Genomic DNA, 12,056 nt, shown 5'->3' with positions numbered 1-12,056 from the left:
TCTGCCATTTTTCTGACCACCGAGTGATCTGGTCCAGGTCTCTCTGGATAATTTCGCAGTCTGCCGTTGTGAGGGCCTTCCCACCCACCTTTGTGTCGTCGGCAAATTTTGAAAGATTGCATTTCAATCCTAGTTCCAGGTCGTTGATATATATGATGAAAAGTATGGGTCCCAGCACTGACCCCTGTGACATTCCACTTGTGACCGGAAGCCACTCGGAGGCCTGTCCGTTGAGTACAACTCGTTGTTTTCTTCCAGTGAGCCAGTCCTTGATCCACGCTGTCAGATTGCCGCCTAATCCCGCCGACTTGAGTTTCTTGAGGAGTCTTTCGTGTGGCACTTTGTCAAAGGCTTTCTGAAAGTCTAGATATATAACATCGCTGGGGATATGATTATCCCAGTTTTCATAGATACCTTGGAAGAAGTCCAATAAATTGGTTAAGCATGAGCGCTTGTTCCTGAAACCGTGCTGAGCATCGGAAATGATGTTGTCTTCAAGGAACCTAACGAGTTTGTCTCTGATGATCTTCTCGAGGATTTTTCCCGCCACAGAGGTCAGGCTGATTGGTCTGTAGTTTAGGGCCACACTTTTGTCTCCCTTTTTGTAGATCGGAGTTACATTCGCTTGTTTCCAGTCTTTTGGGACTTTGTGTTGTTGTAGTGACAAATTGTAGATGGTGGTGAGTGGTTTGAGGATTTGCTGCTTGAGTTCCTTGAGCAGCCTGGGTGACAAGTCGTCGGGTCCGGTGAATTTGTTTGTCTCGAGTTTGTCTAGGTACTTTTTCACATCCCGTTCGTCGATTGTGCCAATTTCTAGGGGAGTGATTCCCATCGGTGGGGAAGGGCTCTCGGGTACGGACTGGGTATTCTCGACCGTGAACACAGACGCGAAGTTTCTATTTAGGATTTCGACCATTTGTCTACCGTCCTGTGTTAGTACGTCACTTTCATCTTTTAAGGGACCGATATTGCTTTTTGTCTTCTTTTTGGTTCTTATATACGTGAAGAACTTTTTCGGGTCGGACTTGGCTTCGCGTGCAATTTGCTTTTCATAGTCGCGTTTACGCTGGCGAGTGAGTGTTCTGCAAGCTCTGAGGCTTTGATGGTACTGTTCGCGTGCCTCGTCAGTGCCGTTTTCCTTGAGCAAGTTGTATTTTCTCTTCTTTAAATTAATCGCCCGTCGAACCTGAGTAGTCATCCATGGTGGGCTTGTGGCATTATTTGTTCTCCTTGTCTTCATGGAAAAAGTTGTTCTCTCTACTTCCAGGAGTTTGTTCTTGAAGCCATTCCACGCTCCGTCCACAGGAGTATAGGTCATGGGTTCCCAAATTGTCTGCGTTAGCAGCTCACGAGCGAAATTAAAATTGGCTTTTTTGTAGTCTGGAATCTTGAACGTGTTTTCGGTGAGTTCATGGTCTGTTCTGATCTTTAGGCGAATTAGGTGATGGTCGCAACCATCCAGTTTTTCGCCGACTTGACGTTCACGTGTGAGATCTGAATCACTCACGAGTACTAGGTCTAATAAGTTATTTTCCCTCGTCGGTTGGGTAACAATCTGAGTAAGAAAAGTGTCTTCTAACATTTCGAGCAATCTGTTACCCTCCCGATCTCCAATCATCGCGGTCCAGTCAATGTTGGCACAGTTAAATTCCCCGATAATGACTGATTGTTTGTTTTGTGTTGCAGTGTGGATTTCTTCGTACAGCGCTTCGTCGTCCGCTGCTTTTTGCTTTGGAGATCTGTAAACGGTTCCAATCGTTATTTTGTTGTGCTTGCTAGTCTCCAGTTCAACATATACAGTGTCATATTTCTCAGAGTCTTCTTTGTTTATTTCCACGGCAGGGTATTTGTTCTTGACGTAACAGATAACACCTCCTCCTTTCTTGTGAAGTCTGTTTTTGTAGAAGCTCTCGTATCCCGGAATTGAGAATTCGGTCATTAAGTGGTCAGAGGTGGCCCACGTTTCGGTGATGGCAATCACGTCCGGACTTTCTACGTCAACGTAGGCAAGTAACTCATCCCGTTTGGGTGTTAAGCTCCGCGCGTTGGTGTAAAGGACAGAAATGTCCTTCTTCACTTCAGTGCTTTGAGGCACAGTAGTCCGGTGTCTGCGTGTGTTTTCTGTTGGGGGCGTTGGTGTATGATGGGCGGTCTCTACTGGTTGGCTGTTTACGATACTTTGGTGCCCCTCCCGCGTTCGGAGTTTTTTTAGTACAAAAGTACCTCCTCGTTCAGCAGCCTACCAAGCAGTGCTGAGCCAATTGCATTGAGGTGAAGACCGTCAGGACGGAAAAGGTCGGGGTTATCATAGAAATGATCCCACACATTTGCGAACGAAACTTCCTCGTCCTGACAGAGGTGCTTCAGTCTGATGTTGATGTTTGACGCCTTTCTGTGGAAGCCTGTGAAGGCGTTGATTCTCGGAAGAATCCCGGAGACAATGATGTGGCGTGACTTCTCCTTGTAGCGGCGGATTACTCGTCGGTAGTCGGCTAAAATTTCCTCTGTGCGCGTTGTTTGAACGTTGTTCGTGCCAGCGTGCAAAACAAAGAGTGTGTCCTGTTCCGTGCGGTCTGAGACGAGGTCTGCCGCTTCTTCTATATCTTGTAATTTTGCACCAGGAATACAGTAGCGTCTCCTGTTCTTGATGCTTCGTCCACAGAACTCAGTCAGTTGTTCTCTAACAATGCTGTCACCCACCAGTTTTATGTTAACCTTGTTGTTGACCCTTGATCCGGAGAAGTGTGATCCGTCTTCACAGGAGACGGCTGGGAGGATTATCTTCCGTCTACGCCTGTAATCAAGGAAGGAGAAGGAGGAGGAGGAGGAGGAGGAGGAGGAGGAGGAGGAGGAGGGAGGGAGGAGGAGGAAGGAGGAGGAGGAGGAGGAGGAGGAGGAGGAGGAGGAGGAGGAGGAGGAGGAGGAGGAGGAGGGGGAGGAGGAGGAGGAGGAGGAGGAGGAGGAGGAGGAGGAGGAGGAGGAGGAGGAGGAGGAGGAGGAGGAGGAGGAGGAGGAGGAGGAGGAGGAGGAGGAGGGGGAGGAGGAATAGGAGGAGGAGGAGGAGGGAGGTGAAGAGAATGAAGAAGAAGAAGAAGGAGAAGAAGCAGAAGATGATGATGATGATGATGATGATGATGATGATGATGATGATGATGAGGAGGAGGAGGAGGAGGAGGAGGAAGAGTAGGAGGAGGACGAGGGGGACGGGGAGATGGACGTGCGGGCAGCGTAGGTGGAAGCTGAAGAGGAGGAAGAAGAAGAAGAAGAAGGAGAAGAGGAAGAAGCAGAGGAGGAGGAAGAGGAGGAGGAGGAGAAGGAGGAGGAGGAGGAGGAGGAGGAGGAGGAGAAGGAGGAGGAGGAGGAGGAGGAGAAAAATGGTGAAGGTAGGCAGCGTCATTTGTTGGGATTCTCTAGAGACAGTTTCTCTCTGGAGGAGAAGAAAATGAAGAAAAAAAGAAGAATGAGGAGTTGAAAAAGAAGTAGAAAAAATAACAATAACAAGAAGAAAAGAAGAAGCTGAGGTAAAGAAGAAAGAGAGAGCTTGTTCATGCATATAGAGAAGAAATGAGGGAGAAGGAAAATAGCAAAAAATAAAAAGGAAAGTAGGAAAGAAGAAAAGAGAACGAGGCGATGAAAGGTGAAAGAAAAGATAAAAAAGTAGGAAGAAATGAAGCCACGGGGCAGAAAAAGAAAAAAAGTCATAGTTCTTCACAGACGTTTCAAGAATTCTGATTTCATTGCCCTAATGATTGGTTTCTCAAAACGTACACATACTTTAGACACAGTTATCATTCTATTTATCTCTTTCTATCCTTCTATTCTCTTCGGAGGTATGTCTGTGTAACTATAAACACATCTATTTACCTACCTTAGTGCCGACATACGTACCTGCCTACTTACCTACCTGTCCATCTCTCTGTCTACCTCTCTATCACAGGAAGGAATAAACGTAACTGAATGATGAAGAATGTTTTCAGAGATTACCGGTGGAAGTGATGAAAGAGTGATGGCACTGGCTATAGTCCATGCATTTTAGAAAGGCACTTTAGGTGTGGCTCCCGCAGTCCTCCGACCGTCAGCAAAGCCGCAAGCCTCTATGGTGGGGTGGTGATCCGGCCTAACCTCGGGTCACTCCATTTGTCAACGTCGCAAACACAGCGTTGACAAGTTCTGTGGGACTTATATTGTCACTATTTATCTTGAAAAAGAAATTATCCAAAAAAATCAGATAGTTTTCTTTATAGAATTAAGTCTAACGTGTATTTAAAATTTATTTAGAAGTAGTTGAAAAATATATTTGCTTAGAAATGGAGATTTCGAAATTTTCCGTTTTCTTTATAGCCTCTGCCGACTGCAAATATAATTAATGAACGGTATAGCTCCTGCATAAGCCGAACACGACCCGCTGCACACGACATTTTACTCCTGCTCATCACTATGTTATCCATATCCCCTCTGCAAGAGTTAAGCATCGTCTTCATTCTTTCATTCCATTCGCTGGTAAACTCTGGAACAGCCTTCCCACGTCTGTGTTTCCTCCTGCCTACGGCATGATCTCTTTCAGGAAGGGAGCATCAAAACATTACTCCGTCAGAAACTCTTTTGGACTATTGTTATATTTTCCGTACAGGAGCAGCGCCTAGCGAGCTTTTCTTGCTGTTCTATTTTTGCCCTGGAGCTGCTTCCTCTACTGTAAATAATGGAAGATAGTCATGCAGTATAGCGATAGGTTCGATTGAAAGGTCTCGTATAGCAGACAAAGATAAGGCTACTCCAGAATTTACTTGTGATAGAGATAAAGATGAAGATACTAAAGCAGTTGGGACAGAAAAGATATGGGCATGAGTAAGAAGTTTTGTGCATAAAGAATATAATTTCGTATCACAGCGTATTTCTCCTTATCATAGATGTTTATCACTTATATATTGACAAGGACCTTTATGAGCATTTATTCAACTTATATATTCACTTGCTTTCTTGTGAATTCTCCTCTAACCTCAGGGCTCTCCTGGTGACGTCATAAAGCCACCTCTTGTATCCTGTTGTCTCTACTGATCATTCCTTGGGCTCACACTTAAGGAGGAGGAGGAGGAGGAGGAGGAGGAAGCAGTGTGCGCGCGCGTATGTGTGTGTGTGTGTGTGTGTGTGTGTGTGTGAGAGAGAGAGAGAGAGAGAGAGAGAGAGAGAGAGAGAGAGAGAGAGAGAGAGAGAGAGAGAGAGAGAGAGAGAGAGAGAGAGAGAGAGAGAGAGAGACAGAGAGAGAGAGAGAGAGAGAGAGAGAGAGAGAGAGAGAGAGAGAGAGAGAGAGAGAGAGAGAGAGAGAGATAGAGAGAGAGAGAGAGAGAGAGAGAGAGAGAGAGAGAGAGAGAGAGAGAGAGAGAGAGAGAGAGAGAGAGAGAGAGAGAGAGAGAGAGAGAGAGAGAGAGAGAGAGAGAGAGAGAGGAGAGTGTACAGGTGGGATGATGGAGGGACTTTCCTTGGCCTTGTCTCTCCATTCTGTTTACTCTCCTTCTTTACCGATTTTCCTGTCTCTCCCTCTCTCCCTCCCTCCCTTCCTCCCTCCCCCTGCTCTTCTCACCCTTACTCCCATTCTCTCCCCTTTCCGGCCTTTCAGCTTCTCTCTTTCCTCCTTCCCTTTTCTTTCTTTCTTTTATTTTTTTTAAGTATTTCACTGTTTTTCATCTGTCTCTCTAAATCTCTTGTCCTATCCCTCCCCTTTCCCTCTCTCTGTTCTTTCCTTTCTTTGCTTTCCTTCCGCCTTTTCCTCTTTGTCTCTGTTTCTTACCTCCCTCTGTGCCCTCCCCACCACTCACATAAAGGGTTCCTCCTTCAACTCTCGTGTGTGTGTGTGTGTGTGTGTGTGTGTGTGTGTGTGTGTGTGTGTGTGTGTGTGGTGTGATTCTCTCTCTCTCTCTCTCTCTCTCTCTCTCTCTGCCTAGCTGTCAACGGCTCCATTTTTTTTCGTTTTTGTGGTTTAGAGAGAGAGAGAGAGAGAGAGAGAGAGAGAGAGAGAGAGAGAGAGAGAGAGAGAGAGAGAGAGAGAGAGAGAGAGAGAGAGAGAGAGAGAGAGAGAGAGAGAGAGAGAGAGAGAGAGCATTGTCAACAGCTTCTTACCTGAATACGCGGCTAAGAAGATCAATTTTTCACAGGTACACGCTAATGACCCCCAATTAGGAGGTTTAAAGCAGCCATAATTACTTACCGTGCTGCCTGGGATACTAATGATATTAATGATACAAAAATGATGATGATGATAACATGTTGATGATTATAATAATAATAAAAAAATAACAATAATGATAATCATAATAATAATATTGATAAAATTATGATGTTATTATTATTGTTACTATTATTATTATTATTATTATTATTATTATTATTATTATTATTATTATTATTATTATTATTATTATTATTATTATTATTATTATTATTATTATTATTGTGAAAATCCAACCGATGTTTAAAGAGTCGGTTCTTGCCCAGCCCTAGAAAGCAACCTCTTTGTGTGTGTTCAGTGCATTACAGAGATCATAGTGTCTATAAGTATATTCCTCGTAGTTTTGTGTTTCTCATGCTGTGGGTCCCTGGAGCAATCACGATCATTCTCGCTTTATCGAAGGTGGAGAGGCAGCTCACAAAAAGTACTTGAACTTTCCATCTACTAACAATAAAATCATAAATATTGATGATCGAAATTGATCCAAATCTGCACTTCTTACTATAACTAAACAACAAACGTGTAGCATACCCGCAGGGAGCGCGTCGCTTCACTCACTCGCCTCTTCCCCCTCCGACGGTCACCCAGAGCCAGCCCACTCCGTGTATACGTCAAGCACCTCTCGGCAGGATTTATCAGTTTGCCCCATCCATGAGTTACGTGGCCGTCCCCTTGGTCTCCCCCACTCTGGGTTGTCTTGCACAGAAACAATCCTATGAGCAGGATCGACGTCCGGGAAGCGTGCCACGTGCTCATAATTATAGTCGGAGTTGGTGTTTACTGACTAAGCTGATAACAGGCCTAGATTCAGTTTCATGATGTAGTCGCTGGTTCGACACGGTCATTGCCAAGGTACCAAGGGCATCGACACGGCTCTCCAAGTCACTATTCAGTGTCCATGTCTCACAGCCATACAATAAGACAGGGAGCACAAGCCATTTAAAAGATTCGAATCTTTGTCCTCCAGCATTGATACCGACAATGCCATACACTCATCCGCTCCTGGATCAATCTGACAATGCAGTGGTTGGTGCGAAAACTATTAACTCCTTTAAGAATCGCATTGATATGTATTTACTTTACTGCGTCAGGAGTAAATTAACTTCCTAACACGTACGTACAACGTGTGCTTTTATATGTTATGCAGGTCATTGAGCTGCCTGACGATTTGATTAAGGCAAACAGCAACATATAAATTCCCAGGCGTTTTGTTCGCTACTCATGTGTTCAACGTTTTGATGACTCCATGCTTTTTTTTTTTCCTTTCTGTCTTCCTTCCTCCCCTCCTCTCTTCCTTCTTCCTTCCTTTCTTCTTTCCTTCGTTTCTGATTGACTAAGGTCCCTTCCTAACTTAGTTTGATGGCACTTCATATATTTGACTTACTTTCCACCCTGCCTTCCTCCTTTTTGCATTTTCATTTCCTTCCTGGCTCTCTAATTTTGCTTCTCTCTTTAGCCGATCGTCCTGTTACTCCACTCCTTTCCTCCCCAGAGGAAGCGATGCGTGGGGGTAGAGTGGCTGCCCGAGAGTGGCGTGTGTTGGTCTGCCTCACTTACACGGACGGTGACTCCTCGGCGTGCCTCCCGAGGAAACTGTTCCCTGCACTTGGGCCGCAACACAAGGTACTGAGGAGGGGAGTGTGTGGCGAAGGGGGAGGGAAAGGAATGTCACTGTTTTTATTGTGATCATTATTATTATTATTATTATTATTATTATTATTATTATTATTATTATTATTATGATTATCATTATTATTATTATTATTATTATTATTATTATGATTATTATTATGATTATTATTATTATTATTATTATTATTATTATTATTATTATTATTATTATTATTATTATTATTATTATGATTATTATTATTATTATTATTATTATTATTATGATTATGATTATTATTATTATTATTATTATTATTATTATTATTATTATTATTATTATTATTATTATTATTATTATTATTATTATTATTATTATTATTATTATTATTATTATTATTATTATTATTATTATTATTATTATTATTATTATTATTATTATTATTATTATTATTATTATTATTACCATCATTATTGCCATCATCATCATCATCATTATCATCACCATCATCATTCGTGTTGTCGCATCATTCGTGTTGTCGTTCTGGCCATTTATTCTTTTTCTTTTTCGTTTTCTTTCTACATTTTTCCATACTTTTCCCTTTCCTCCTCCTCCTCCTCCTCCTCCTCCTCGGTCATTGTGAGATGAGGAGCCTTCATCTATTCTATCCTGTCCTACCACACGTAGTTTACTAGTAGTAGCGGCAGTAAACAGACACCCTCGCCATAGACCGACAGGTCTTCTGGTGTCTGTTCTTCCTATGTATTCCTATGTATTCCTCCTCCTCCTCCTCCTGCCTTGTACAGGCTAACCAGCCTCTTGTAGATTCCCTATGTTCTTATGTTCTTATGTTCTCCTCCTCCTCCTTCTCTTCCTCCTCCTCCTCCTCCTCCTCCTCCTCCTTCTCATACTCATCATCATCGTCATCATCATCATCATCATTATCATCATCCTGCTGCGTGGGATCACATCAACGACAATCTCAACGTCAGTACAATCGAAAACTCGTGGACCGTCTTCAGGGACAAGCTTCTGGATGTAGAAAAGACGACAGTTCATATGAAATCCAGACGAGTAAATGTTGCGGTGGACCGACCGTGGATGACCATAGAGATCAAAAAGGCAGAGCCTTCAAACTAATGCTAATTATGAACTTTACATTTCTGCCCGGAATCGTGCCAAATCTAATCTCCGACAAACCAAAAACTCTTTCAATAATAGAAAATGCCAAAACCTTGCTTTCTCTTACTCTTCCCGTGACTTCTGGCATCTAGCCAGAAACATCTCCTCCAACTTCACTTCTTCATCTTTCTCTCCACTCCTCAGTCCTGACGGCAACACTGCCGTCTCATCTATCTCTAAGGCTGAACTCTTCTCTCAAACTTTTTTCTAAAAACTCCACTCTGGACGATTCTGGGCATATTCCTCCTACTCATCCCCCCTCTGACTCTTTTATGCCTGTTATAAAGATTATTCAAAATGATGTTTTCTATGCCCTCTCTGGCCTCAATCCTCAGAAGGCTTATGGAACTGATGGAGTGCCTCCTATTGTCCTTAAAAACTGTGCCTCCGTGCTGTCACCCTGCCTGGTCAAACTCTTTCGCCTCTGCCCGTCAACATCTACCTTTCCTTCCTGCTGGAAGTATGCCTTCATACAGTCTGTGCCTAAGAAGGGTGACCGTTCCAATCCCTCAAACTACCGTCCTATAACTTTACTTTCTTGTCTATCTAAAGCTTTTGAATCAATCCTTAACCGAAAGATTCAAAAGCACCTTTCCACTTTTGACCTTCTATCTGATGGCCAGTATGGGTTCCTCAAGGGGCGTTCTACTGGTGATCTCCTTGCCCTCCTAACTGACTCTTGGTCATCCTCTCTTAGCCGTTTCGGTGAAACCTTTGCTATTGCGCTGGACATATCAAAAGCTTTTGACAGGGTCTGGCACAAATCTTTGCTTTCCAAACTACCCTCCTATGGTTTCTATCCTTCTCTCTGTACCTTTATCTCCAGTTTCCTTTCTGACCGTTCTATTTCTGCTGTGGTAGACGGTCACTGTTCTTCCCCTAAACCTATTAACAGTGGTGTCCCACAGGGTTCTGTCCTATCTCCCACTCTCTTTCTGTTGTTCATTGATGATATTCTTTCCAAAACGAACTGTCCTATCCATTCCTACGTCGATGATTTCAAGGCTGGAGGCAACAGAACGCTTAGCCTTAGCCCTTACTATTATTTCCGATTGGGGCAAGAGGAACCTGGTGTCCTTCAACGCCTCAAAAACACAGTTTCTCCACCTATCCACTCGACACAGTCTTCCAAACAACTATCCCCTATTCTTTGACAACACTCAGCTATCACCTTCCTCAACACTAAACATCCTCGGTCTATCCTTAACTCAAAATTTCAACTGGAAACTTCATATCTCATCTCTTACTAAATCAGCTTCCTCGAGGCCGGGCGTTCTGTACCGTCTCCGCCAGTTCTTCTCCTCCGCACAGTTGCTGTCCATTTACAGGGCCCTTGTCCGCCCTCGTATGGAGTATGCATCTCATGTGTATGTGTGTGTGTGGGGGGGGGGGGGGTCCACTCACACAGCTCTCCTTGACAGAGTGGAATCAAAGGCTCTTCGTCTCATCAGCTCTCCTCCTCATACTGATAGTCTTCTACCTCTCAAATTCCGCCGCCATGTTGCCTCTCTTTCTATCTTCTATCGATATTTTCATGCTCACTGCTCTTCTGAACTTGCTAACTGCATGCCTCCACTCCTTCCACGGCCCCGCTGCACACGACTTTCTACTCATGCTCATCCCTATACTGTCCAAACCCCTTATGCAAGAGTTAACCAGCATCTACACTCTTTCATTCCTCACGCTGGTAAACTCTGGAACAATCTTCCTTCATCTGTATTTCCTCCTGCCTACGACTTGAACTCTTTCAAGAGGAGGGTATCAGGACACCTCTCCAACCGAAATTGACCACTGATTTTGGACACTCCTTTAGCCTCTGTTCGGGAGCAGTGAGTAGCGGGCCTTTTTTTTTCTTTCTTTTCTTTGCGCCCTTGAGCTGTCTCCTTAGCTGTAAAAAAAAAAAAAAAAAAACGCAAAAAAGAGGAATTATAATCTATAAGAGGAAATGATACGGCCGGAGCCCGTGTACAGTACCAAAATAGCCTCAGAGCTCGTAGAACTCTCATTTGGACTAGTAAACGCAACCACGAGAAACAAATAGCGCGCGAAGTCAAGACCAATCCTAAATAAGTTTTCACGTACATCAGAACAAAAAAAAAAAAAGTTAAAATCAACAATGGCCCATTGAAGGACGAGACCGGATCCTTAACCCAGGACAGGTAGGATAAGAGATGGTGGTGGGTCACCAGTAGTGTGTGGCGTCCTGCCAAGGAGGGGCGTTGGCGATGGATGGCTGTCCAGGGCGATAGCAGTGAACAGCAGACTTCCTGAGCACTGTGAGCGCAATGGGTGGCTGTTCGTCAACAATTGGGACCTCATCTTTGGCAACGACGCCTTCTACGCCCGTGACGGGATACACTTGACGTTCAAGGGTGTTGAGGCTCTCTCAGACTCCCTTGAGCGAGCACTTGGTACCCTGAGGGATTTTTTAGTATAGGCGAGGAGTAATGAGAGAGGACATCTAGCTCATAATACAACCAGGCAACTTAGAAGTAATTATAGGGGAGTAACAGAGGGCGGGCTAAGAATCTTCTATACTAACAGCAGGAGCCTCAGAAATAAAATAGACTTACTAAGGGGTGAATCTTATTCAGAAATTTTTGACATAATAGCGATCACTGAGACATGGATAGACACTGCCAATAGAAATTTTAGATCGGAGTTTGAAATAACGGGTTATCAGATGTTTCACAAAGACAGAAAGGGAGGTGGAGTTGCGCTATATGTTAAAGATTCACTTAAATGTTTAGTTAACAATTCAATCAAAACTAACATGGATTCAGAATCAGTTTGGGTGGACGTTTACAAAGGGAAAGAAAAACTAACTCTAGGAGTTATGTGCAGGCCACCTAACCTTAACAGGCAGGACACGAGTATATTACTACAGGAGATTGGCAGGGCGAGTATGAGTAGAAATGTCTGCGTAATGGGGGACTTTAATTATAGGAATATAGACTGGGAAGATCTAGTGGGTGACCTGGAAGCCGAGGACTTTCTTGAAGTTATACAAGATAATTTCCTTAAGCAGGTAGTTACTGAGCC

General features: G+C 43.7%; 1 protein-coding gene across 1 annotated transcript in view; it reads left to right on the top strand.

The window, feature by feature from the left end:
* Positions 1–12,056, top strand: part of LOC126985194 (uncharacterized) — a 175,892-nt gene that overhangs the window by 41,686 nt on the left and 122,150 nt on the right. Inside the window, exon 5 of the mRNA XM_050839750.1 lies at positions 7,716–7,846. Coding sequence (XP_050695707.1) covers positions 7,716–7,846 — 131 coding nt within the window. The remainder of the gene's footprint in view (positions 1–7,715; positions 7,847–12,056) is intronic.

Source organism: Eriocheir sinensis, chromosome 59 (genome assembly GCF_024679095.1).
Source record: "Eriocheir sinensis breed Jianghai 21 chromosome 59, ASM2467909v1, whole genome shotgun sequence".
NCBI classification, from domain to species: Eukaryota; Metazoa; Arthropoda; class Malacostraca; order Decapoda; family Varunidae; genus Eriocheir; species Eriocheir sinensis.
The sequence above is the reverse complement of the archived record's forward strand: the minus strand, read 5'-3'. Positions and strand labels throughout refer to the sequence as shown.